This window comes from Anoplolepis gracilipes, chromosome 12, assembly GCF_047496725.1.
Source record: "Anoplolepis gracilipes chromosome 12, ASM4749672v1, whole genome shotgun sequence".
Taxonomy (NCBI): Eukaryota; Metazoa; Arthropoda; class Insecta; order Hymenoptera; family Formicidae; genus Anoplolepis; species Anoplolepis gracilipes.
In genome coordinates this window covers 2645925-2673658 of record NC_132981.1, presented here as the reverse complement: position 1 = coordinate 2673658, position 27734 = coordinate 2645925, and the positions used below count along the sequence as shown (strand labels likewise).

Here is a 27734-nt window from a genome sequence, read left to right as displayed (position 1 = left end):
AACTTAAAAATGGCTCCAGTTAGCGCCACTGTATGTAGTGTATTTATGTATGTATAATTTGTTTTTATCTTTATTCTTCATTTGAAGTGTTTTGACAGTGATGTGTTATAAATATATGTATTTTTGAAGGTGACAATATGTCTACGAAATTATTATGCATATTTTTGATATTGCAATCTTTAATTTAGCAAAAATTATTAATTTAATTTTATCTAACCATATTTCTTAGATAACAACCACATGTGCTCTGACTTAGATATTTCAATGAAATTAAAATTTTTATTTGCATATGTCTATTGGCTTGGGATAATTTTCACAAGTTCGAATAAATATTTTCAATGCTGAAATGGCACAACGATTAAACAACAAGGCAAAACTTAAGTCGCTTTTTACTGTGACAAGCAGTGCTGTTGCTTTGTTTGGTGGTATCTCATTCTATCAGGGCAACGAAAGATTTTACAGCGATGTCATCATACCTTTGGCTCAATTGATAGATCCAGAAACTGCCCACAATCTTGCGGTGAAATCTCTGAAATGGGGTCTTGTATCGAAGCAGAAAACAGAAGACCCCAGTTTACTTCGAACTACTGTGCTAGGTTTGCAGTTTAAGAATCCAATTGGCATGGCTGCTGGTTTCGATAAGCAAGGAGAGGCAGTAGAAGGATTGCACAAAATTGGCTTTAGTTTTGTAGAAATAGGTAAGATCTATAATTGTATAATGGTTGTAAATAAAATATGTATAATAAAATTATAATTCACAGGATCTGTAACACCTAAACCACAACCTGGTAATCCAAAACCTAGAGTGTTTAGATTACCAGAAGATAATGCAGTTGTAAATAGATATGGGTTTAACAGTGATGGTCATGATGTTGTATGGAAATATCTTCAAAAACTGAAAAAAAATAAGAATTTTAATGGTATTCTTGGAGTAAATTTAGGTAAAAATAAAGAGACAGAGGATACAATTCAAGATTACATTGATGGTATAAAAAGGTTCACGGATGTGGCAGATTACTTTGTGATCAATATATCTAGCCCTAATACACCAGGCTTAAGATCCTTACAAAATAAAAAGAATCTAGAAGACTTATTGATCAGATTAAACGCAGCGAGAGAACTGATTGGTAGCAAACAGCCATTGCTTCTGAAACTGGCGCCAGATTTGTCAGATGCTGAGCGACAAGATATAGCAGATGTAATTTTAAAGAAGAAATCTAAAGTTGATGGCTTAGTTTTGTGCAATACAACAATCACGCGACCGAATTTAATTAATTCGAATAAGGAAGAAAGTGGTGGTCTCAGCGGTGCACCTCTTGCTGATATTTCTACCGCTATTATTTCTGATATGTATAAACGAACGCATGGCAGCATCCCAATTATTGGTGTAGGTGGTATTTTTTCTGGTGCTGATGCTTATGTCAAAATAAAAGCTGGTGCTTCCTTAGTACAACTTTATACTTCATATGTGTATAACGGACCACCAATAGTAGGCAAAATCAAACAAGAATTATGTGAAATACTTGAAACTAATGGTTTGTCTTCTGTGGCTGATGCAGTTGGCAAAGATACCAAAAAATAGATGAATATATTTTATTACACATACGTCTAATGTTTTTATATATACAAATAATATATATTATTCAATGCAATGTATGTAAAATATATTGCGCAATAGATAAAGAAAAAATATTAAATAGTTGATTGTATCTTAATAAGATTAATTAGTTATGTTTGTATTAAAGCCAATTAAAGTTATATATTGTCAATATTATATGTATTAATCCATTGCGATAAATATAATCGTTATATATCAATATTGTTTTTATATACAGACTTATAGTGATAAAATTGGTGATAACATTAGTAATAAAATTTTCTATTGAATTAGATTTACTACACAATCTCGCTAAATACAAAATACTCCGCAATTATCTGAAATGATTTTAATAACATTCTATTATATATCCTTGGAATCATAGATGTAGAAAATATTTGTATATTTTATATTATATTATTTAATATTATTTACATATTATTAAAATATTTCATACTTATATGTTTGTATATACATTTTTATATTTTGTACGTCTATGCGTGAAATGAAATTTCCACTGCTTCTGTCATTTTGAATTTCCCGGACACGTAATGTCTATTATCGGTGCTTGGTGGCGCTGCGAAAGCGCATCGCAAATGGCGATTGCGCGTTGCCATCTCAGTCGATACCAAGCTCCCTCCCGTAGTACCATCGCGAACGAAACAGTCAGCTGTTGTGTCAAGCGAACATCCTTAACCAACAAATTGCACGGATATTCGTCCAGTCCCGTGCGATCCGGGTATCCCGCAACGTATCGCGGTGACGTGCACATCCCGGCGGTCCAGCTGGCTAGAGATTTGACAGCGTGACAGGTACGTGATTCTCGCTCCGATCCGGGCACCGCACACATCGTCCGTCCAGTCGGCCTCGGTGACTGATTGTGAGTCACGTTCCTCGGGGCTTACGTTTGCATCTGCACGAGTGCTATCTAGTTATCGACGAGATATTAGTTATTCGTGATAAAATACGACGGATCCACGCCTGATCTTGAATATCTACTCTTTTCGCCGAGACGACGAAAAAATCGTTTGTCCTTGATGTGACGCTCGTTGATGCAGGGAACGACATAATGCGCGTTTCACTATAGTAAACACAGAATCCTTGATATACATATTATTTTCGGAGCACACGCCGCAGCATCTGCTCTTATCCGCTTATCAAGCGCATTGTTGTCGCAGACAGTTTGGCGATTATTCGATATCCAATATACGTGACGGTGAGATTTTTCACGTTTCTTTGACAGATTTGTGAGGGATATTCATCTTCTCGATGATAGTTCTTTCGCGATGGACGATGCCACGTTTTAAATTATACTAGCGAAATATCTAGAGAACATCATCTAATCGATTTGCGTGATATTTAATTTTGATACGATTGTGCCATTTATTAATTCTAGCTATCTATTAATTATTAGTCCGTGGGAAGAGTGTAACGCGTTTTTCGTTTGATTTTATGAAACCTGTTTTAAAGAACTTGATATTGTGTGTAATATTATTATAATTTGACAAGGATGACAATTTTATATTAATCTTTATTTATATAAAAAGAATACTGAGAAAAATTGTCGTAAAGTATATATTATATATAAAGATTACCATTTCTTTATATATAATTTTTCCTTTTGTTTAAATATTTAACAAAATTTTATATATTAAAAAAATATTAATTAAATAATATAAAGTATATATTATGTAATGATATAAATAATGAATAGTATTTTTTATATTTAATATATAATAAACCCTGTTTAAATATATAACTAAATATATATTTTTTTTAATATTTAAGTTATTATATTAGGTAGTTAAAATATTACAGTTTGTGTGAAAAAAGTTTTGATAAATTAAATTATGAATTATAAATATTCCTAAATAATAAATTTGTGTTTAATAATATTTTCAAGTAGACTTTACTTGAACAAATACTTTTTTTGTAATTAATCGTCACTCAATCATGATGTAATATCGCACTAGATAAATATAATTTAATTGTATTTACATTAGCATAAAATGTGTGTCGTGTATTGCCGGAACTAATTTAAATAAGACAATGAGTGACATAATAATCGAAAATACCTTATTGAAAGTACCTTACACACGAAAAAGACACGATCTCTCTTCCTCGAATCGAGCATGTGTCGAAACTTATGCGCATTACATGACTTTAAGATTTTGCAACACACACACACACACACACACACACTGATTATTCATACATCCTATTCAGACGCGGTGAAATCGCCAATGATCATCGTGTTTTGCGACTTGTATATATCATTCCATCGTCAGAGAAAGCAGTGAATCGGTTTTGACGAAAAACTGTTAAAGATATAAACGAATCAGCGCAGCTGATGATGCGATACCGTGGCTAAAATAAAACTCTGCCGCCATTATTCTAAAAGTGTCAAATGTGCATTGTAAAACAGGTGAGATGAGGATATAAGCGGCTGTGATAAATCTGATAACATAATAAAACGGGATACCTTGAGAGCAATTTCCTTTTTTCGATTCGCTTGAACGGTTTCGATAAAAAACATTCTCGGTGCACATCATGTGTCATATATATTTTTATATTAAATTAACATTTTTATATCAATATATTTTATGTTAAATGTTTTTATATATTTTTCTAATATTATGTATGTTTTTCTTGAAATTTCTATCGACGAATGTGTAATTTCAAAGGAAGAGAATTTTTTCATTCAGTTTATACAGACGACGCTTGATTTTAATTTGTCGTAAATTTTTTATTCTCTTAAAGATTGTTTTTATTTTTATAACACCTTGATACTTAATTAATAAAGATCACACAGTATGAATGTGAACATCTTTCCGACATTTTCTGATAAAAACGTTAATTATACGTTCGTCAGACGTTTAATTATCTTTATAATGAGTCACTGGTCTGGCAGTGGATGAAACAGCAGCGAGAATATTAGTGCGCTCACATGTATAATTGTTTGCTGGAGTTATGTTTATTATATTCGATTCATATATTCGCGATATTTCGTTTATATCATGTATTATATAATTATATTAATGAATTATATTAATCAACAAAATTTATATAAAATGTATATAAAAAGCGGAACACGATATACTAATCAGTATATCTTAATAAAGTTCTATTTAATCAACTGGACATTTACTGAAAATTCTGTATAAATTTTAACTCAATTCAGTTTTCGATCGAAATATTTTCACAAATTAATGTTTTGATAATATGTAACGACAATGCATTATTTTATAAATTTTTTTTTAATAAATCATGCATTGTTTAAAATTTCAATATATTTGCAATTGTATTATACAATTTGATTGCAAACATAAATATTTTAAACATATTATAAGTATGATTCTGTAATAACACCATGTAATATTTCTCAATATTTTCAGGATGTTTAAAGAAAGTGATAATGGGCCGGGAGGTTGTAATGGTGGGCCATCTCGTCCTCGGAGGATATTTCCGCGTTTTTCCCTACGAAGATTATTATATTCCAGTCCGCTCATCGGCCGTCGTATCGCAAGAACGCCCAGCTCAAATAATAGGAATGCAAAAGGTAATTTTTCGAATTTTATTAGACTGTAATGATAATTGAAAGTAAACTTGACTTTTCAAAATAGAAAATATTTTTTGTTCAGCTAAAGATCAAGCAAGCGGCAGGATGACGGATGTCGAAAAGGGAGAGGCCAGAGTGAGCAATGGTTCGAGTCATTTCCAATTTCACAACATTGATCTACAGCGTGCTTCCAGCAAAGGCTCTGTACTTTCCTCTGCAGGAAAGGTATTAGCAAAATCATATTTCTATATATTGAGGAAAAAAATATTTCAATGGATTTATCTGTTGACGAGCCATTATTAAACCTTTTTCATATAATATGTTATTTCAGAGTAATGAGAATGGCCTGATGGAATGTCCATTATGCTTGGCCGAGCTACCAATAGAATTCTTTCCTGTTATTCAATCTTGCCATCATCGCAGTTGCTATGATTGTTTTCAACAATATCTGAAAGTAGAAATCTCTGAGTCGAGAGTTAATATTGCTTGCCCTGAGTGTTCAGAACCGCTACATCCAAATGGTGAGTACATTATTCTAATAATTATACTTATAAATCTTATATATTTTTTTAAATAAGATTTGTAAAACTTTTGATATTCATATTCTCTTACTTTTTTGCATATACAGATATTAGGATGATACTGAATGATCAAACACAATTAGAGAAGTATGAAGATTTTATGGTTCGAAGAGTTCTTGCCATAGAACCCGACGCAAGATGGTGCCCTGCTCCAGATTGCAGTTTCGCTGTAATCGCTAGTGGTTGCGCCTCATGTCCAAAATTACGTTGCGAGCGACCTGGTTGTGATTCATACTTTTGCTATCATTGTAAAGCGCGCTGGCATCCTAATCAAACATGTGATGCTGCGAGAGCGCAACGTTCTCAATATTACGAGCGTAGCTCTTCCTTAAGTTTCAGTCAAAGTGATTCGCAACATAGTAAGTAAAAATTGCACATTATAAAAAATAATATTTAGTCAACTCTAAAACCATGTTGTAATTATAATTCGTGATCTGTTTAGGAGATGATATAAAACCGTGTCCGAGATGTCAGGTTCTAATTGTTAAGATGGACGATGGAAGCTGTAATCATATGACGTGTGCAGTTTGTGGCGCGGAGTTTTGTTGGCTCTGCATGAAAGAAATAAGTGATCTTCATTATCTTAGGTATTTTGAATAAAGCTGTGAACGTGTATACAAGAGGCATGTTTTCAAACAGACGTGTTTAAACGTTTTTCTATTCTATTTATAGTCCTTCTGGCTGCACTTTTTGGGGTAAAAAACCATGGTCAAGAAAGAAAAAGATTCTTTGGCAACTTGGAACTCTGGTGGGAGCACCAATCGGAATCGGTTTAGTGGCTGGTATAGCATTTCCGGCTATGATCATCGGTTAGTAATATTAAAAAAAAAGTGAATATATATTACAATAATATAGAAGTATATTAGCATATAAAAATCAAATTTAAAGAGATATTACAACTACTATATTTTATATTCCAGGTATACCAGTGTGGGTAGGACAAAAATTGTACACAAGATACGAGAAAGCTAACAAGCATAAGAGAAATGCTTTTATTGCTGGGGGAGTCACTGCATCGGTAAGTTTATTAAATACTTTTTATAATTATTGAAGAGAAAAGGAGTCTCATTTTCAATGTTTGTAAAATATTAAGTATTTATATGTCTAGATATCACATAATTTTTATAATTAATAAGTATTGCTTATTATTCTAAATACTGTTTTTCTTATTTTTTGAAAAATCTCTTGAAATTTAGTAAAAACATGAATAATTTATTACGTAAATTCTATTTTATTTGTTATTAAAAGAAAAATATTATTTGTTGATTTGTTATCTAATTGAAGTAGAAACTCCATTTGCTATTCGTGATAACATCAAGGTATATTTTATCCATACAGTTTATACAGAGAAAATGGATAATACAATAATTGTATATAGCGTTAACAAAACAGCGCGTTCTCGCTGGAATAATTGTCGGAAGAAGTTTATCACGGGACGCATATTGGGGCAGATGGAACATAAATGTTTTATGTTTCATGTACATCTCGAAAATACTCTATAACTGTGATGTATGATCTATAACATTATAACCATGAATCTAATTAATTTCATTTCAGTAATTGTATCACAACTACTTGCCTAAATCTTTAACGACTTGGCACAGCGTAGACGTTCATCAGTAATTTCTGTGTGAGCAGAAAACGGAATTAAAAATTCACATTGGAAAAACTGATACCTGTTAATAAGAAATCAATACTTTTATGTGACATAGTTTTCTTAGAAAGTCTGCTTCCGATTTTATCTTACTTTCATCAAATTGCAAGCAAACGTTGCACTAGTAATCATTAAAATATTATTCTAGCTTTTAAAGAGTAATAGTCGACAGGTTGTCAAAGCTTACATTAATATATCGAGACATTTATGGTTAAGCATCGTTCGATCTTGATAAATCATTTGTCCCGCTTGTCTAAAGTAGTCTCGTCGCAAAGAGAAAAACTGAGAGAGTAGCGCAAGTTTCTAACGTCCATTATATTCTTCCGACGTGCTTATTTTTGCAACTATCTTCTTCATCATCCTCGTCACATTCGTGTTATTGCTGGCTTAAGCCTCCTTTGAGTTAGAAACACAAAGATTGCATCTTTAAGCTACATATGGGCTATTGAAGTATCTATTGCTTCACGTGAAACTCTTCGCTTCGAGTCACAGCCCTGATAGAAATATTAATTCTTCGGTGCATACGCTAGTGTTGACGGTGGCAGCGGTGATTATGGATCAGCTTCGTTTGTCGCGATAATAGCTTCATCCGTCAGTACGCCATCGTTATATAGATCTTCGAGGACGTCAATCAGTCGTTGCTCTGTGAGAGGATCACCGAGCGCGACGTCCACCGATCCGATACAAAGTAAAAGCGCCAGCAACTGGGATTTTCTGTAGTCCTTGTCAAGATCTTCTCTAGTGTAACCCAAATCCTTGGGGATATTTAGGCCAAGACGCGAGCATGTCCAATTTAGCTTGTCCCAGTATGTATTTAGAAGTGATTCAGTATGTTTGCGGCGTAACTCGGTGGGTACTGAACTCACCAACAACAATGCGACGTCGTTCGTCGGTCGACTGTAAGTAACCATCTGCCAATCCAGAATGTAGCATTCCGCACTCCCGCAAGTGTCCCTGAAGAGTAGATTATTGCTCCAGAAGTCAGTGTGGGTTATCAACGCCAACGGGCCTTCCGGAGCGAGAAGAGCCGAGATTATGTCTTTAGTGCGGGGTCGTAGAATTAGCAAGGTCTCGAGGACCGCTTCCAGTCCCGGTCTGCTCTCTAGAAAGTGCGCCAGCTGCGGTAAACCGCGCTCCACCAGCTGTTGATATGAATCTGTCGCTTTCGCCGTTTGAAAAAGAAATGGGTAACGCTCAGATAGAGATTCCCCGTCTACAACTTTTATGGAAAGGGAATGAGCGTGTATGCGGGCGATGGCGTCCAACGCGACCGTCGCTTGGTCCAGCGTTAGCCCTTCTGAGAATTTGACGCTCGCGAAGCGCGAGGCGCCCAAGTCATCCAACACTAGTATCGATTCTGGCGGTATCGGGCTGTCGTCAGTTCCGCCTGCAGGACTGTAATGAGCGTGATAGCATTCGGGAACCGGTAGTATAATCGGTTCCTCCGGAGTCGGTCCTAGCTGTCTTCGATTGAACTCCTTCAAATCTGGCATTACCTGACGTACAAGTGGGCGATGTCAAGAATACGTCAAGAAACGAAAAGAAATGATTCAATATCATCTTGTCGCTTACCTGTGTATAAAACTTAATCTCTCGGAGATCGAATTGACCTTCCGTTACGAAGAAGCGGCTAAACGGGTCTCTAGGGAGTTGCTTTATGATAATGGATAGTCTGCGCTTATCCGACGGTTTATCCGTTGGATCCGTCGTCGGTGCTAATAAATAGTTCCCTGTAACACTGGTGATAGCGCTCAGCACGCTCTCGCTGGTCGTGCATCCAGGGCTAACGTTAAACTTTAAGACTTCGACCTGAAAAAATTATTATCAGCGATCAACAATGCTCGTATTGAACACTTTAACGCGTCAATTATATCTAAGATATCTATCGAAATCTAGATTTCGCATCATTACGTAAATCATATATCACATCTGCATGACTAACCGCTTTCCCGTCATGGTACTTGGACAATATGCTCTCGAGCCACTCCTTCTGGACCTCCCAGTCTGAGACAATTTGCTCCTCCCCGCACGAAGTATCGGTCTCGTCGTCCAAGTCGGACATGATTCCCTGCTAGTTCGTTGTCCCTTAACAGGTTTCTTCTATTCCTCCCGTCCAATCTTCTCTTTCAGGCAATCAGCCTCTGCAATTCGGTGCGATGTCCGAGCGTTTTTTCACTCAGTCAACTGGTCTGGCCTCTCAGCCAGCGTTAACAAGGCATGTGCGCTGCCGAATGACGATACCCCACCGATGTGCAGCCAACTATATTATATACACATCTACTCAATTACTATATACGTACACGCATGCGGTACGTATATACGTATATACGTCTGCGACACCGTGAAATCACCGTCGCTGAATGAAACCCTCCTCGTTACGTGTCGCTGCCTCTTCCCGGTTACGTCCGCCGCCGCCGATCCTGCGCCAATTCGCGACGGACTGGCACAGTTCGACGACCCGGCATGGGAGAGGAGCGCGGCTACCCTGACTCCGACACGCCCTCGGAGCCGACCGCTTCTTCCCCGACTTAGGCGTCCTAAGGGCGCGCTACCCTTAATTGACGGTGGCGCGACGTGGACCTCAAGGTACTGGTCGACGCGACGCATGTTCCATTGTCGCCTACCTCAGGCTTGCCGCTGCTGCAAGGGTGGGATAAGAGGAGAGATAACAGCATGCGCGCATGCCTACTCTCGATCAATATCCTCTTCCTTCTATGCCCCTCCCGGATCTCCTCTCCACCCGCGTGCCCTCCTCTACGTGCGCTCTACGCGTGTCGTATTCCGTTCCGGAATCTGTCAGGAGATCTGAAAATCGGCGCGCCTTTGCCTGGCATTCGCGCTATCATCGGCTATGTCAATGACTGACAACGCCATTGTTCTATTTCTATCCAATTATGGGGATACATGACAAGCGGAGAAATGCATACAATGAGTTAACTTGGGTTTTTGCTTACGCTCTGCATCCCATTGATAAATGAAAATTAAAATCGTAACGCCCAAGAAAAGAAACATCGAAGTTAATTTATAGATAGAATTGTTACTTCTCTTTAAGATATAATGATAAGATTAGTTGTCGTTTTCCGATGTAGACAACACCGGATATTATGTCATAAAATCCTTTTAAATTGATTACATATTTTTTTTTTTTTTTTTTGTCAATAATAAGACTCGTATAACTTTATCGAGCAACATTAAACATTTTATCATTAGATTTCCTTATCATCGTAAAAGTACATCGTGGCCTTCGATGTATCTAACTGCTTCTATTTATATTACTTAACATGTGTCGACTACGTTATTTACAGCACAAGAGAGAAGGAAACCTTAAAGACACGAACAATATTATCTCTATGGACACTACACTTTGATCATAATTTTTTATTGGCATGACAAGCGACGCGTTGTTAAAGATAAAAGTTTTCCCAACAAGGAGAGACACTTATAATTTATGAATTATTATCGTTACTTTCCGCAGGTTTTAGTGTCACCAGTATTGGCAGGATTAGCTGTGGGTATTGGGGTACCCATTTTATTGTTCTACGTCTATGGAGTGGTTCCAGTGTCGCTCTGCCGGAGCGGAGGTTGCGGCGTCTCCACGAGTGGTACCGGAGTACGTTTCGATTTTGACGACGAAAATGAGCTGATGGGGGCTTTAGGCGTGCGCAACGGTGGAGGTAAACACGCAACATTTGTGACCACACACGTGTCGTCCAAATAAATCCTTCTTGGCCACGTGCTTTTGATTCACAATCATTCGTACCTCATATCGAGATATCAATTAAATTATCGGATTCTATTTACAAATCATTGTAATGTTACAGATGCAGCATCAATAGACGTCGCGAGTCATCGCGGCGGCAATCCTTCGATAGGGGAGGCCTCCCTTTCGTTGGGTAGCGGTAGTCAGTTGGAGAAATTGGGTCGAGAAAATGATCGCGAAAGCGCCAGCAACGTAGCCCTCGCTGGCACTAGTCTTGCAGGGAGTATAGCTTCCAGCGTACTTCCAGGAGGTCAAAGGTATAATATTTGTCTTTTGAACATGGATATATGATGCATCTTTTTTCTGTAATGTATTATAACATATATTTGATTGCACACACAGGTTGGAGGTCCAGGCTGATGTCACGTCTACTCAACGCTTCAGTTCATGTAGCGAGACCGCTTCCGCGGCTACTAGTTTATCAGAAAAATCCGTAAACGCTTCCATCGCTCTAGATGATGGTGCAGCCTCCACAAGAGCCTTGGCTGGTTCTGTTCTTAACTTTAAGGTTTGTTTAGTTCTCGTATATTATATTTGATTTAAAAAAATTAAAATAATTTTTATCTAACATATTTTTATTTTCATCTGTCTTTTATACGTATATAGATCGATAGCAGTTCGATCAGCGGTGGCAGAAGCACAGAAGGAGAGCAAGCGGTCAGTTCTACTAACGGCGGTCACATGGACTCTGCTGGACAAGCTACTTCTTTAAGTTCGTTAGAAGAAGTGGCACCTGGCTTAGCAAAACGCACTCGTCGTAAACTCACATTTGATCGTCAATGCAGTGATTCGAGTAGCTGGACTATGTGCGGGGAGGACGGTGGTTCGGAACGAGTACGATTCGATGATCACGTCAGTGTAATCGAAGCGGATCAAGAGAGGGTGGTAGGTGGCAAATTGGAAGGCTGCGGAATGAATAATCGCTCGACGGGAGGTCGTAAGCGAAATAAAGATTCAGAACCAGAAACGGATTCTCAAAAAATGTCCAAGTACGAATTACGAAACTAAATATAAAATCTCGTGAAGTCATTCAACCTAATGACGTTTGTTAATAATGATAATATTTGTTTAGGAATTTGAATGGTGAATTGAACGTCGAGAGCCCTGTAGAAGACACAACGCGAGAGCGCGTCAACGTGGCCACTTTAAGAAACGTATTTTTTCACACTTCAGCGGTATCTACGGATCGCGAGAAACGATTATCCGTTATAGAGGAGCCGATACCAACTGTATCGCAGATTTCCGGCAATCGAATATTCACGCCTTGTGACGAAGGGCAAAGCCTTACTAGTACAGACGAAAGCTTGCATTGCTAAAAAAATTTAAGACTGAGCCTGTGGATGTCATGATATGCACGTGTTTCTCAAAACTTCACCACGTACGTATAGATGCGTATATACATTTTGTTGAGTGTGTATATATGTATTAAATTACATAATACTGTATAATGCGCTGAATGAACGCGATGATTGTATATAACGACATACACAATACACATATACTTTGAATATTACAAGGGAAGAAATAAAAGTACGGTAAAGTAATTTTAGTGATTGTGTGCATTTGCGCTGTGATTATATATACCGGAAACTTATGAGCGTACTATATATAAATATATATGTATACGTACTGGCCTCCAATTCGTTATAAACAATGAAAAAAAAAAGTTTTTTCTCGTTGATATTTTATAAACACGACTTTTTTTAATTTTCCGGGCTGTTAAAAATCAGACATGAATGGTAGTGCGTAAGTTTCAATAAAAATTAACTTTTCTGAAATTAAATAATTGTGCTTAGGACACAAATTTTACTTGTTACGATGCCAAGTAATCTCGAATCTAAAATTAATTTTTAATATAACTCGCTAAAAAAATGTAAACTAAGAAAATATCAAGATAAAATTGTTGAATTAAAAATTCGTATCAAGTAAAATTTGTATACTGCGTACAATTATTTAGTTTAAAGAAAATAATTTTCCTTGAAGCTTACGCATTATCATTCGCGTATAGTTCTTAATAGTTCAGGGAATTTAAATCGTGTTCTTAACTTGAAAGTCTTATCAATTCTTTATTTGATATTTTATGTACACGCGGATATTGTTATTGTATAATAGAAAAAAATAATTCAATTACTTATACCTAGATTATTCCACTTAGATTAATTCCAAATATTATCAAAATTCGGTTTGTAACGAGCGGGCGGACACAATACAAACTAAAAAAAAAAATTATACAAAGATGATGAAAGTTAATGTCGCGGATTATCGCAACATTTTATAAATCGAATACTGCTCATTACGTCTTTAGTATTACGCGTTCTTGTTTAATCTATCGGCCAATATATATAAAAATATAAGAATATTTGAATATGCATATTTCACAGAAAACCTGTCTGTCCTTGCTGTATGAAAATATATGTAATACGACAAATAGTCTTACTTCTATCAAACATCCTATCACACAAACGTCAGTTTTATACATTTTACTGTTATATATAAATCGAAAATAATATAAAAAAATATAATATAAATCAATCAGTAGTTTTACAAAAAAAAAAAGAAATAATTCTAAATACATGTAGGAAAATCAAATTTTAAATTGACACAAACTGCCATTTCTTCTTCACACATATATGCAAATGCATACTAGTTATATTTAAACGAAATTTATACTATATATTTGAAATCAATAATGCATTAAATAATAAGTATTATATTTGTAATACATATAATAATTTAACATAATTATGTTAATCACACACATTAATTTCAAAAAGTAATATAATTATTTTTATTTTGAAAGTTATGATTTAAAATATCTTTACAAAATTAGATATATATTGTATTTTGAAGAAATATCCATTAAATACTTTATTAAATTAATTATACATGGATATGGATATAAATTTCTAGTTCAAAAATTTTAGAATGTCTTCATAAGAATTTTATACAAATATGTGTAAAATATATACAAATATGTACAAATGTATTATGATCCAATATTAGGTTATATATACAGAGAGATAATTCTAGTTTTCAAATATAATTGTATTTTTTTTCTCTCTTTCTGCAAATATATAATTTCTTCTTAACTATATATATTCTAGTCTTATATTTATAAGAAATATTTTTATTACAATAGATATAATCTTGTTTTTGCTTTATTAAAATGATCAAAACATGTGTAACAAAATTTATTAAAAAATAATTTTTTAATTACAGAATTATTTAAGACACTTAAGCATTTGTGAATGATACTCAAGTATAAGTGTGACTCCCAAATACCTATTATACTTTTATTGCACAAATGTTAGTTAGAATTATTATCTAGTATATTTAAAATATTAGCATCTACATATATGTAAAATTATATAATTTTATTTGCCTGTACTTGCCTATTATTGTTTTACATTATTATTGTTTTACATATTACATATTGTAACAATTGTATATATTTCTCTAAAAGCTAAAATAAACTACTAGAAAAAATTAAAAATAAAAACAAGGTTTCTTTCTCTTAAAGACTTATACAAAATTCAAAATATTGCTCTATTAAAACTTAATATTAAAACATAATGTATATTTTAGAGATTTATCTAATTTTAAGTTTATATTATTATATACACCAATATATTAGATAATAGTTAATATTATTCAATTAATTATTAAAAAAAAATCAACTTGTTCTTGCATATAAAAATTTTATATTTTTTATAATTTATAATGATCGACTTAAAAATAGAGGAGATTTTCTAAATAATTCATCTACTTTAATTTTAAACAATTCACTTTGTATAGGTTCATTTAATTGGCAGAGTGGATTTTTTACTACATATTCCAAGTACACCTAAAATGAAAAATATATAATTAGGTATATAGATATGCTTGTATTTCCATTAAAAAAAAAGCATAGGTATATCTTACTTCTCTGTATAATTGTTGCAACAATTCTCTGGCATTCTGACTTGCATTATCAGTATTTAAAACAAAATTAAGACCTGATGGTGTTTCAAAGTAATGAAGTGTATATTTGCTTGTCTTGTAATACAAAAATCCTTCCTTTGGATCCAACGGTGAAATTTTACTCACAAATGATTTTATGGAAAACAGCATTCCATACATCAATTTGGCTTCCTAAATATTAGAAATACATCTTTGATAATTGTTAATAAGATTATCATATTTATTAAATTTATAACTTTTAAGAGTCTCATATAATTGGTACTTAAAATATAAATGCAATATTATCTTTTACATTTATTTACATCTTTTTATGTCACTGTTCTGTCATTGTGTGCTTCAAAAGTTAAGATTTCTAACATATAATAATAACGAATATATTGCTACTTGTTACAATTTATTATCATTAAATATGTCTGCAATGTATTAAAGATTTTAACTGACAATGACAGATATAATGATTAGATATAAATATTATATTCACAATTACATATATTACCTCTTCCTTCGTTATCCCCGATTTATTTAACCTGTTCCACTCAGCATAGTACAATAACATTCCAGTTTTCGAGAAGATATACAAGTTATGAATCGTCATGGCTAATTTTCTTGTATTCGGGATCCATCAACAATCGTTTCACTCTTCAATCGTGGTTTTGACGTTTCGGCGCAAGTATTTTTTCTTTACAAATGTCGATGGTTTTATCAGAGAGAAACCTGAGAGGCGCCATGAGCCATGAGCCCGTTTTTCTTGAGACACTCCACCCCTCCGGGACAGTGGCGCTAACTGGATCCATTTTATGGATCGATGGAACTATATAGCTGAATCCACTTTTAGTGCCATGGTAAAACGACCGATTGGTTCGAGTCTGTGCTAGATCGACAATTGTGGATCTCGAAAGTATATAAAACATTATGGATCTATTAGTATGATTTATATTATATATTATTAATTGCGCGTAATCTTTTTCACTTTAATGTATATAACAGAGTACTATTTGAAGATATATATACATATAATTATATAAATAATTTTATTAAAATTATATTTAAAAATTAAATAATTTTATTAAATTATATTTTATTTACTATAACGTACATCAAAGTGAAAAAAGATATCTTTATATATATATATATATATATATATGTATTGCCGGTATATTACATAATATGCACGCGCAGTAACAATAATAATGTTTCGACTTTTGAGATACACAATTATGAATGTAGCAACGACACGACCAACCGGTCGTTTTATAACGCATTAAAGATTCTACATCAATGATTTCAATTATATGTTGCAAATCAAAATTAAAGATGATTTTCAATCACAAATATTCTCTTTTTCATATTTATTATATGTAAAACAATATAATATTGTATAATAAAACAATTAAACATGTTGTTATATATAATAATTATATAATTAAACAAACAACATGTGAAATAATTACTTCCTTAGATACTGCATTTTTGAGATTCCACGTCTTTTTATCTATTTAAACAAATTGTACTTAATTTTATCTTTTTTTTAATTTCTGACTGTCAATATAATTACGTGACAAAAAAATAGGAGATTATTGTATAAATTTATTCTTATGTTGAAAATCTCAATTGAATAATTAAATATATAAATTAATAATTATATAATTACACATAAATAAGATATAATGTAGATTAAACAGTCAAAGCTTCTTTGTGAATTCACTATTCGCGTTTTCGGTATTCGCGGAGTAAAAAACCACTCTTTTCATTCACGACCAGAAAATTCTATATTTGCGGTCAAATTTTCAGTTCTATTTTATTATCTTTGTGAGTTTTTCATAAATACATTGATATCAATCGAGAAAGAGAGAGAGAAATTTGATTTTTAAAAGAAAGATAGAAAAAGCAATGGCCAAATATAACCCTGAGTTTAGAAGACTGCAGAAAGTGCCATAAAATAAGACAAAAATAACCAAATTATTAAACCAATTTCTAATTAAGCGCTCAAAAAATATTTAAATAATTTTGTGGCAATTGTTGCAGTAATTATTGCAATTTTAATAAGGTGGATATCAGAAAATATTATGCAATTATATTGAGTATTAGTTATGTCTAATTGTTAATTTGAAAAAAAAATATTATCTTTTTAGAACGCACATACTTTTATACATTATACCATTTCATATAAGTGTTTTTTATATTCGAAGCATTTTAATGGAATTTATTTCTCGCAAATAAAGAACTTTAAAGGTATTATACATAATTTTTTTTAGAATAGCAAATTATATTAATAATTTTTTCAAATTATATTCAGAGCAGTAGTTTTTTCAAATTATATACAGAACAATAATTCTCTCTTAATTATAATAAATAATATGTGACTGATTTTTATTAAATATTGTATTTAAAATTCTTAAAATTGCTCAATTAAGTAATTGATAAAATTTGTATAACAACTATTATTAAATTAAGCACATCAAAATATATTATTTATGTATTATGCAATATTTATAAACATATTTCATCACTAAAGTAATTTTTAAAGTTATAAATCATAAATTATAGTAATAATCATAACTTTCTAAAATATTATGTATAATAAAACGGAAGATATAAGAACATACAAAAAAGATATTGTTTTAAAATATTTAAAGTATATTTATTACAGATGAATCACTACACATATACATTCGTCTACACATACAAACTAATGTTAATAAACTTTCAATGTTTGAATACGTCATATATATTTATTAAAATCCCATTCGGATCTTTTAAGAGAATGATTTTTTTATAGTTCGATTTAGTAGTTGTTAGGAAACTGACTCTTGAAAATAATAAAAAAACGTAATTTTATATATACATTTGTATATATTGATTAAAATAATTTGACATTTTATATACACACTACACATTTCGTTCTTTTATTGAATCTCTTTTATTAACTCTACGATATGGCATGCTAGTTTTCCCTTTATTATCAATCCAGTTTTCAATAAAAATTTAACACATGTTGTATGCAGGAAAAAAGAATTACTATTTTTTATTAGTTTGAACCCGCATACAATGTGTATATAATATTAATCAAATTGTAATAATTTTATTATTAAAATGTAATCGAAAATATAAAGTTGTAATTAGTTAGGCGAATCATGATTTACATAGCGTAGAATGTAGCACGTGCAATTACCGTTCTCGCATCTTCCAAAATATAGGTTTCCATCAGCCTGACATTCATGATGGCAATAAGCACCATAATTATGTTTACCATACCTACAAGACCGTATGTTATTGAGTTTTTTGACAACTTCCAAGTACAATTTGGAACCTCCATTTTCCTTCTGTTCTTCATCTAAAATACACATAACAGAAAAATGGTGTTACAAATATTAAAATAAAATCACAATATTATTAAAGTAATTAAAAGTACAAAATATAAAGTAAAAATATAGACTTAAATATATTTGAATTATTTTTAATGTAATATAAAAAAACATGAAAACAAGAAAACTGTCGCACATATTAGATTTAATTTAGACACGCATCATCATTTGCGTGTGAACATTCTCATTAGACTGTATATTTGTGTTGAGATTAAATTATGAAACTGTAAATATATATTTAGATTCTGATTATTTACCTTTAATAGGAAATGCGATGACGATCGCAGTCACGACCAAAAGAGCGAACACGTAGATCTTCATCTTGAGTCTGAATATTTCCTAAAACGTGTAGTAGAAGCGTTATCCAAAAGTAATACGGAATGACAGTTTCACTGTGATGTCTCTATGCAAACAATTTTCTATTTAACACTTTTCTCGTCCATATTCATTACATTGGTAATTTAAGACTTCTCGACACTATTGAAAAGCATTCGTTATAAAAAATAAACAAATCTCTTACCTGCTGTATGCGAATGAAGTTAAGGATCCCGGGTAATCTCGGTCTAATCTAATTATGTATAAGAAATTACTGACAGATAAATTCTTATTACTTAATTATCGTGAACAAGACTGTAGCACAAGATCTCTTTGCGTCTCAAGCTCAAATGCACGGGAGCGGTCGTCCTAAGGAGATTTTATACCGTAGGTATTCGAGAACCTTCTAGAATGTTTTTGATTTGTTCGTTGAGTGATGTATAGAAAATCAAAATCTCAAAATTGTTATTCTGCTTTAATGTTATTGTTTTCTCAGTTCCTTCGGACGATCGCTACATGACAAAGTCAAATACGAATCGAGTCGAAAAGGCGACTTTTGATTCGCGAAGCATGACTTTGAGGCGCGCTAGGATTAGACGGCGCGCCGGTGTTAATATAAATTTATTCTTATTTTGAAAATTTCAATTGAATAATTTAATATATAAAAATTAATAATTACACATAAATAAGATATAATGTAGACTAAACAGTCAAAGCTTCTTTACAAATTCACTGTTCGCATTTTCGGTATTCGCGGAGTAAAAAGCCAAACTTTTCATTTACGACCAGAAAATTTCATATATGCGGTTAAATTTTCAGTTCTATTTTATTATCTTTGTGAATTTTTCATAAACACATTGATATCAATCGAGAGAGAGAGAAATTTGATTTTTAAAAGAAAGATAGAAAAAGCAATGGCCAAATATAACCTTGAGTTTAGAAGACTGCAGAAAGTGCCATAAAATAAGACAAAAATGACCAAATTATTAAACCAATTTCTAATTAAGCGCTCAATAAATATTTAAATAATTTTGTGGCAATTGTTGCAGTATTTATTGCAATTTTAATAAGGTGGATATCAGAAAATATTATGCAATCATATTGAGTATTAGTTATGTCTAATTGTTAATTTGAAAAAAAATGTTATCTTTTTAGAACGCACATACTTTTATACATTATACCATTTCGTATAAATGTTTTTTATATTCGAAGCATTTTAATGGAATCTATTTCTCGCAAATAAAGAACTTTAAAGGCATTATACATAATTTTTTTTAGAATAGCAAATTATATTAATAATTTTTTCAAATTATATTCAGAGCAATAGTTTTTTTCAAATTATATACAGAACAATAATTCTCTCTTAATTATAATAAATAATATATGACTGATTTTTATTAAATATTGTATTTAAAATTCTTAAAATTGCTCAATTAAGTAATTGATAAAATTTGTATAACAAATATTATTAAATTAAGCACATCAAAATATATTATTTATGTATTATGCAATATTTATAAACATATTTCATCACTAAAGTAATTTTTAAAGTTATAAATCATAAATTATAGTAATAATCATAACTTTCTAAAATATTATGTATAATAAAACGAAAGTTATAAGAACATACAAAAAAGATATTGTTTTAAAATATTTAAAGCATATTTATTACAGATGAATCACTTACATATACATTCGTCTACACATACAAACTAATGTTAATAAACTTTCAATGTTTGAATACGTCATATATATTCATTAAAATCCCATTCGGACCTTTAAAGAGAATGATTTTTTTATATATATAGTTCGATTTAATAGTTGTTAGGAAACTGACCCTTGAAAATAATAAAAAAACGTAATTTTATATATACATTTGTATATATTGATTAAAATAATTTGACATTTTATATACACACTACACATTTTGTTCTTTTATTGAATCTCTTTTATTAACTCTACGATATGGCATGCTAGTTTTCTCTTTATTATCAATCCAGTTTTCAATAAAAATTTAACACATGTTGTATGCAGGAAAAAAGAATTACTATTTTTTATTAGTTTGAACCCGCATACAATGTGTATATAATATTAATCAAATTGTAATAATTTTATTATTAAAATGTAATCGAAAATATAAAGTTGTAATTAGTTAGGCGAATCATGACTTACATAGCGTAGAATGTAGCACGTGCAATTACCGTTCTCGCACATTCCTACCTGTATGCTTGCATCAATCTGACATTTAGTATGGCAATAATCATCATGTATACGATAACGATCTCTACAAGGCCATGTGTTATTGAGTTTTTTGACAAATTCCAAGTACCATATGGAATCTCCGTTTTCCTCCTGCTTTTCATCTAAAATACACATAACAGAAAAATGGTGTTACAAATATTAAAATAAAATCACAATATTATTAAAGTAATTAAAAGTACAAAATATAAAGTAAAAATATAGACTTAAATATATTTGAATTATTTTTAATGTAATATAAAAAAACATGAAAACAAGAAAACTGTCGCACATATTAGATTTAATTTAGACACGCATCATCATTTGCGTGTGAACATTCTCATTAGACTGTATATTTGTGTTGAGATTAAATTATGAAACTGTAAATATATATTTAGATTCTGATTATTTACCTTTAATAGGAAATGCGATGACGATCGCAGTCACGACCAAAAGAGCGAACACGTAGATCTTCATCTTGAGTCTGAATATTTCCTAAAACGTGTAGTAGAAGCGTTATCCAAAAGTAATACGGAATGACAGTTTCACTGTGATGTCTCTATGCAAACAATTGTCTATTTAACACTTTTCTCGTCCATATTCATTACATTGGTAATTTAAGACTTCTCGATACTATTGAAAAGCATTCGTTATAAAAAATAAACAAATCTCTTACCTCCTGTATGCGAATGAAGTTAAGGATCCCGGGTAATCTCGGTCTAATCTAATTATGTATAAGAAATTACTGACAGATAAATTCTTATTACTTAATTATCGTGAACAAGACTATAGCACAAGATCTCTTTATGTCTCAAGCTCAAATTAACGGGAGCGGTCGTCCTAAGGAGATTTTTTACCGTAGGTATTCGAGAACCTTCTAGAATGTTTTTGATTTGTTCGTTGAATGATGTATAGAAAATCAAAATCTCAAAATTGTTATTCTGCTTTAATGTTATTATTTTCTCAGTTCCTTCGGACGATCGCTACATGACAAAGTCAAATACGAATCGAATCGAAAAGGCGACTTTTGATTTGCGAAGCATGACTACGAGGCGCGCTAGGATTAAACGGCGCACGCCGGTGTTATAATGCAGCATTTACAATTTGGTGTGCTGGACAGCTTTATTCTTTTTGTTTTACATTAATTATAATATTTTCTCAATCTCTAACACCTTTTATGAGCCAAATAACATCTACCACAAATTATTTGGCATTTTAAGCGTGCAATTTATATATTAATGAATGATATTAAAATTATAATAATGGGGACATAGTTCAATGATAATAAATATGATGATTTTCCGGAGTAGAAATGTTTCATCGGAATTTCTTTGTTTAGAAGTCACACAAAGTAAATATAATATTTTTATTAAAAATAGCACATCCATGAAATTATAGTTGTAAAAATTGATTGTTAACATCGCGATTTTACTTCCTCAGATTATAATATTGTATATTTTATACTTATAATACTTATATACTTATAATACGCTTGCATTAACAACAAAAATGTCTTTTTACGACTTTTTTTTTATTAATGTTATATAATAATAATAAAAAATATTAATGTTAACGAAAGACTCAGGTTCGATTCCTGATTCAGCGACTTCGCTCCAATATTTTTTCTGGCCTACATCTCTTTAGGGAGGTAAAGAGGGGTTATAGAGGGGTTATAGAATTCTCAAAAATGAGAATCTATTTCTTGGTAAAATACACCAAGTAAAATACGTGCCCTGTGCACGTTTTAAATTTTCGCGGAGAGAATGAATTTCTAAAGAAAATTTACACATTAACATGCGCACGTATGGCTTTTATCGCCAAGTTGATATAATATATTGGACTTTTATCGCATCTATTTGAAATATTGATCAACAATTGCGGGTAGCAAGAAAAGTTGTAAATTTGTTTAACTATAGATTCTTTATGTTTAGATGTATTTTTCATATTCTTTTTCTATTTTTTCTATCTTAAAGCTATGTTTAAAACTTTGTCGTAAATATTTTTTTTGTAATTTATAAATAATCCTCTTGTCTTCTTTAATATATAAATATAACTAATATATTTCTAATTTATTTATTTATTTATTTATTAATACTCAAAAATTATTATGATAATGATAATATGTTAACATATTTATTCAAGTTCTTATTATAATTGTTGCAAAACACTTACATCTGTTTTCATCCATTTAAGTTTATATTTTATTGTTATCACTTTAATAATCACTTTAATAATCTCGACAATACAGTATATATACAAAAGGTAATACTATAGTAACAAATGTATTTTATCAAGTGTTTCTTTTAAAAAAATATTACAAATTATAAATCAATAAATTACATAAGGATAAATTAAAATAAAATTAACTCATTCTTTAAAAAAATATTTTACGTCTCTATCATTACCCTTAATACGGACAGATACGAGGCGGAAGCCTTCAGAATCTCTTTAAAACTCACAAAATTTATCGCTAGAAATTTTCCCGCAGTTAATCGATGAGGATTAGTTGCCCGAAATATCATCAATGGCAAATCTTTCATCACGCTAACATTAAAATTATACCACGGTGTCTCATAAATGGCGTAGGCAAGACTTTGAGATTGAAACTCCAACGTTTGTCCAGCAAAACAGTAAATGAAAAGTTGAACCAGCAACACGACGATGAAAAGGAGATGTTTCATAGCAGCGAATAATGTATTGTGCATAGTAAGCGCAAGAATTAATTGAAAACCTGAAATATATGTTAAGGTAGATTAATGATTGATTAAAAAAAATTTTTATAAAAAATGTATTGTTATATTTAGGATATACAGGATGTTTCATTTTAATCTTATCAGACCAATATTTTGAATGTAGAAGATACAGAAAATCGTTTCAGGTAAAAGCTGTTTGGCTCGAAGGAAAGCATAAGATGGTGCCATTGAGTTGATCTAAGTCATTGATAGCTACATTGATATATTATCACGAAAAAACGATAGCTTTGAAACGGTTTAGTGTTTTGAGAGTTTCGAGAAGAGCTACAAGAGTATGCAATAAAATATAGGGAGTTTCATTTAAGAAATTAATATAATTTTTAAACTATCCAAGATTAAATCAGTAACATCGTCTTATATCTCTCTTTGAATCAAAGCATCTTCCATATTTTTCGAAATATTTGCCTAATAATATTAAAATTAAAAATTTTTCGAAATATTGTATTTGCCTGATTAATTAATTAAAATGAAACACTCTTGATATTATAATTTATATAAAAATTTTGTAGAAATTTCATAGTTTAACAAAAATAATTTTTTTACACAAGAACAAGAATAATCATTTCCCCGTAGTTATTTTTATGTTGATTCTAATTTTTTAATTGCTCATTATATTACAATTGGATAACTAAGTTAGTGAAAGAAAGGACTTTTAATATATTTTGTCATATTATTATATAAATAAAATTTTTTTATTTTATTTTTAAAATTGTCAGGTTCCTTTAATTGACCCTATATATATCTATAAATCATGTAAAATATGTATATAAGTATAAATGTATAAATTTATATATAATTGCTATTTTTTTAATAAAAGCTACCTTCGACGCATAAGAGTGTGACACTCATTAAAAGCTGCGAAAAGATGACTAAGCTGTATGCTTTTTCCAGATGATTCGCCAGATCTATGAGACGGTGATGTCTCTTCAACAGAATGCCAAGTTTCTTATGGGAAAGCGATTGTTCGCTACTTATTTCAGCGAAGTCCAGCCTAAGAATCTCGAATTGTCCGCACACATGCATCGTAAGATCGAAGAAAAATCCGTCGTTTCCGCACTGCGAGATGCAGTTGACGAGGATCTGTAGCGTTTGCAAGACTTCAACGAGGCCGTAAGCGAAGAATGTATATGTTTCGAAAACACAATAGGCCGGGAGAAGCAATCTTCTTTCGCTCGTTTTGTTGTAAGTTTGCTTTTCCAAAGAAATCCAAGGTAGATCGAGATTGGCGAATATAAGGGACGAGAAGAGAAACAGGCAGGAGGCGCAACCGAGATAGAAGAATATCAAGGAACCCAATCTACCTGTCCGCGCGTACTTCAACATTATATCGCGCGAGTGAGGATGCTGGACCAAAGTCCAATCATGGATGATGGCTTGCACCAGAATCAACTTGTCTCTCCAATTTACACGATGCAGAAGTAATTTTGACATGCTAATCACCGACGTGGAGGCCGATATAAAAGCGTCTAAAGCATCCTCGTAACCGTTACAATGTCGAATCACCTCCAGTGACAGGCTGGCCGTTGCAGTCATCTGGTTCATGAAAATCAAATAGATAGAAGTCCAGTCTTTGTGCCAAGTACTTTATTTTCATTAAATTATATAGTGTAGTGTGTGTCAACACAATTCATTATTTATAATTTTTCTTTCAATTTTATTCAGCAAATTATCATCGAGATTCTCAAAATGAAGAACACGTGAATGAAATTAAAATTTATTAATCAGACAAGAAGAAACCTAAAAATTATAATTTCTTTAATATTTAATCTATTGAATAATATTCGAAATAAAATATAACTTACTTCAATTATTGTCGATATAAACCATCGAATCCTCGAGAATACATGTTCTTCATCCAATACCCACAGCCCAAGTATGCCAAGAAGATATTTATAAAGCGTCAGGACGTATGCAGTTTCAGCATTCCATTGCATAGCCGATCCCATTTTAAAACCTTAGTTTATTCCGTGCAATTCTTTCAATTATTATTTTCTTCGAGACAAATATTTTACGATAAGTCTGCCGAGTTTCTTTCCGAAAACGGTTGTAACCCTTTGTCTCTCCACGATGACCGCATCGTTCGATACTCGATACCAATTTGTTATAAATGCAAGCCGCATTTGTTACGCTGCGACAACCCCTCGCGACTACCTCTGGATTTCTATCTGATCCATTATTCATAATGACTTCTTCTACTTTCTTGCGATTTCTTGGAGAACGCAAGTATAATATACATAATTTGTATTTGCATTTGTGTTTGTACAAATTATACGGTTGCGACATACATATTTTATCATTCACGACAGTACAAATTTTTAGAATAATAAACCTAGAACCGCTTAAATGTTCTATTTATTGATAAATAAAAAATCTGCAATTGCGAGGAAGAAAGAAAGAAAGAAGTTGGGCAAATTATCGTTTAGTCGTCCACTGAGGAAACGGTTCGTACATTTTTTTCCAGACTAATAAGCAAGAAAACGGCAAACAAGAGAATATCATGTTTAATAAAAAATGTAATAAAAGACTGAAAGAAGATTTGGTACTATTATTACCGTGTATACATATATTATACATTAAATAATAATGAGAAAAAGTTCTTTCGCAATCTGCTAATAATTTATCGTGTTTTCAGATCCGTAAATCTCTTTCTTCAATAAGAAAAGTTATCTTTTCTGAGCGAATATTTTTTTTCTACTATAACAATAAAATATAATGTACAAAAAATGCGATAAAGTGGAAAAAATATTATAAATATTTGCGGAAATGAAAAATTTTGTGCGCTGATACATGTGTGACCTTTTGGCCAACGGCCCAATTATATATAAACATATTAATAAATGTATTTTATAAATTGCCAAAAAAACTAAAAAAATACTAAAAGAAAATGCATAATCAATAACAAATAGATATAAGTTATGCACATTTTGTGAAACTACAATTGATATGTCACCATATCTTTGATGTAAGAAAAAAAATATACTACGGTACATTCGCGTTATATTGCGTGTTATATTTCCTTTCATTGTGATGATATAAATGTTATATACCCGTGTTTGCTGGGAAGTAACTATTTTGTTTGCAAAATTGAAATGCTTTGTAATTTCACTTAGAATTGATTATAATAATAATATTATAAATTATATAAGTTTTTAATGTCAAATATGAATATAAAATAATAATATTAAATAATAACTGTTTTTAATTGGCTGAGAAAATAAATTTTTAATATTTATTCGCTTTGTCGAAATGCAACAAAAAAAAATGACAAAAAGATATCTTTTAGTCGACTTTTCGATTTGCCAAAAAGACGACTTTTAATTTTCTGACAAGTAGCCCTTTGTGCTGTGTGGAATATTGTACAGAGTGTCTCAAAATGACCGTATCACCTCGGATGCAGGTAGAGCGGGTTAAATTAAATAGAAAAGTCCTCTATCATTTTGCGATTTTTGCAATAATTATTGCGAAATTAATTTATAAAGATCGGCAAATCCGACGCGAGTATCAGAGCGCCGCGAGAAGGACAGCACCCGAGAGATGATACGGTCATTTTGAGATACCCTGTATAAAATATTTCATCTATATTTTAAAAATATATTGAATAATGATTTTTATAAAATATGTACAAAATATTTATACATATAATATTTCCAAAAAATATATTTTCATAATTATTTATAAATATTTACCATAAATATTAGGTGCTGTCTGGATAACATCAAATTGATATGGTTTTGACTTTTTTGTTTTTTTAAATTATAATTATTGCATCATCATTTCGTAAGTTTTTTTTATAGATTTTTACGAAATTCTTATTTATCGATCATCTCTCTCGGTATAGTTTCATCATCAACAAGTTTAATTTAAATCAAGTATTTTTACTTGATTTGTGGATTTTCTATGATTACAGTTTATTTGTTTAGAAATATATATCGTCAAGAAGATTTTATCTTTA

The 27734-nt window shown here is 31.5% G+C and overlaps 5 protein-coding genes and 1 long non-coding RNA gene across 6 annotated transcripts; 2 read left to right on the top strand and 4 right to left on the bottom strand.

Annotated features, from left to right (window-relative positions):
• Dhod (dihydroorotate dehydrogenase 2) lies at window positions 1-1817 on the top strand. The gene is made up of 3 exons (XM_072903015.1): window positions 1-129; window positions 230-698; window positions 762-1817. Exons 2-3 carry the CDS (start codon window positions 347-349, stop codon window positions 1580-1582), a joined length of 1173 nt encoding a protein of 390 aa, XP_072759116.1. The 5' UTR covers window positions 1-129; window positions 230-346; the 3' UTR covers window positions 1583-1817.
• Window positions 1818-2208: 391 nt separating this feature from the next.
• On the top strand, window positions 2209-13579 carry LOC140671597 (E3 ubiquitin-protein ligase RNF19A). The gene is made up of 13 exons (XM_072903012.1): window positions 2209-2409; window positions 4993-5156; window positions 5239-5381; window positions 5488-5677; window positions 5785-6096; window positions 6180-6324; window positions 6410-6546; window positions 6658-6755; window positions 10867-11065; window positions 11213-11408; window positions 11494-11659; window positions 11758-12140; window positions 12224-13579. The coding sequence occupies exons 2-13, from the start codon at window positions 4994-4996 to the stop codon at window positions 12465-12467; spliced, it is 2376 nt and encodes a 791-aa protein (XP_072759113.1). The 5' UTR covers window positions 2209-2409; window position 4993; the 3' UTR covers window positions 12468-13579.
• Window positions 6577-10119, bottom strand: LOC140671598 (uncharacterized oxidoreductase dhs-27). The gene is made up of 3 exons (XM_072903013.1): window positions 9334-10119; window positions 8964-9200; window positions 6577-8887 (listed from the first exon to the last, which is right to left on the bottom strand). The coding sequence occupies exons 1-3, from the start codon at window positions 9451-9453 to the stop codon at window positions 7943-7945; spliced, it is 1302 nt and encodes a 433-aa protein (XP_072759114.1). The 5' UTR covers window positions 9454-10119; the 3' UTR covers window positions 6577-7942.
• A 1227-nt stretch (window positions 13580-14806) lies between the features above and the next one.
• Bet5 (blocked early in transport 5) lies at window positions 14807-15867 on the bottom strand. Its single transcript, XM_072903335.1, has 3 exons — window positions 15608-15867; window positions 15073-15282; window positions 14807-14995 (listed from the first exon to the last, which is right to left on the bottom strand). Exons 1-3 carry the CDS (start codon window positions 15704-15706, stop codon window positions 14867-14869), a joined length of 438 nt encoding a protein of 145 aa, XP_072759436.1. The 5' UTR covers window positions 15707-15867; the 3' UTR covers window positions 14807-14866.
• A 1860-nt stretch (window positions 15868-17727) lies between these two features.
• Window positions 17728-19260, bottom strand: LOC140671762 (uncharacterized). Its single transcript, XR_012047789.1, has 3 exons — window positions 18997-19260; window positions 18734-18879; window positions 17728-18445 (listed from the first exon to the last, which is right to left on the bottom strand). It is a non-coding gene; the product is annotated as an uncharacterized lncRNA (long non-coding RNA).
• A 4156-nt stretch (window positions 19261-23416) lies between these two features.
• Window positions 23417-25910, bottom strand: LOC140671848 (odorant receptor 10a-like). Its single transcript, XM_072903512.1, has 3 exons — window positions 25585-25910; window positions 24604-25315; window positions 23417-23760 (listed from the first exon to the last, which is right to left on the bottom strand). Exons 1-3 carry the CDS (start codon window positions 25726-25728, stop codon window positions 23417-23419), a joined length of 1200 nt encoding a protein of 399 aa, XP_072759613.1. The 5' UTR covers window positions 25729-25910.
• Window positions 25911-27734: the final 1824 nt, after the last annotated feature.

Excerpts from the sequence above, each read along its gene's own strand:
- Dhod (XM_072903015.1), top strand. The coding sequence starts at position 347 with ATGGCACAACGATTAAACAACAAGGCAAAACTTAAGTCGCTTTTTACT. Across the intron at positions 699-761 it reads CTTTAGTTTTGTAGAAATAG|GATCTGTAACACCTAAACCA; the intron begins GTAAGATCTATA and ends TATAATTCACAG.
- LOC140671597 (XM_072903012.1), top strand. The coding sequence starts at position 4,994 with ATGTTTAAAGAAAGTGATAATGGGCCGGGAGGTTGTAATGGTGGGCCA. Across the intron at positions 11,066-11,212 it reads AGGCGTGCGCAACGGTGGAG|ATGCAGCATCAATAGACGTC; the intron begins GTAAACACGCAA and ends GTAATGTTACAG. Across the intron at positions 11,409-11,493 it reads GTACTTCCAGGAGGTCAAAG|GTTGGAGGTCCAGGCTGATG; the intron begins GTATAATATTTG and ends TTGCACACACAG.
- LOC140671598 (XM_072903013.1), bottom strand. The coding sequence starts at position 9,453 with ATGTCCGACTTGGACGACGAGACCGATACTTCGTGCGGGGAGGAGCAA. Across the intron at positions 9,201-9,333 it reads AGTACCATGACGGGAAAGCG|GTCGAAGTCTTAAAGTTTAA; the intron begins GTTAGTCATGCA and ends TAATTTTTTCAG. Across the intron at positions 8,888-8,963 it reads AGATTAAGTTTTATACACAG|GTAATGCCAGATTTGAAGGA; the intron begins GTAAGCGACAAG and ends CTTGTACGTCAG.
- Bet5 (XM_072903335.1), bottom strand. The coding sequence starts at position 15,706 with ATGACGATTCATAACTTGTATATCTTCTCGAAAACTGGAATGTTATTG. Across the intron at positions 15,283-15,607 it reads CGGGGATAACGAAGGAAGAG|GAAGCCAAATTGATGTATGG; the intron begins GTAATATATGTA and ends TCTAATATTTAG. Across the intron at positions 14,996-15,072 it reads TGCAACAATTATACAGAGAA|GTGTACTTGGAATATGTAGT; the intron begins GTAAGATATACC and ends TTTTCATTTTAG.
- LOC140671848 (XM_072903512.1), bottom strand. The coding sequence starts at position 25,728 with ATGGGATCGGCTATGCAATGGAATGCTGAAACTGCATACGTCCTGACG. Across the intron at positions 25,316-25,584 it reads TTATATCGACAATAATTGAA|ATGACTGCAACGGCCAGCCT; the intron begins GTAAGTTATATT and ends TTCATGAACCAG. Across the intron at positions 23,761-24,603 it reads CACACTCTTATGCGTCGAAG|GTTTTCAATTAATTCTTGCG; the intron begins GTAGCTTTTATT and ends CATATATTTCAG.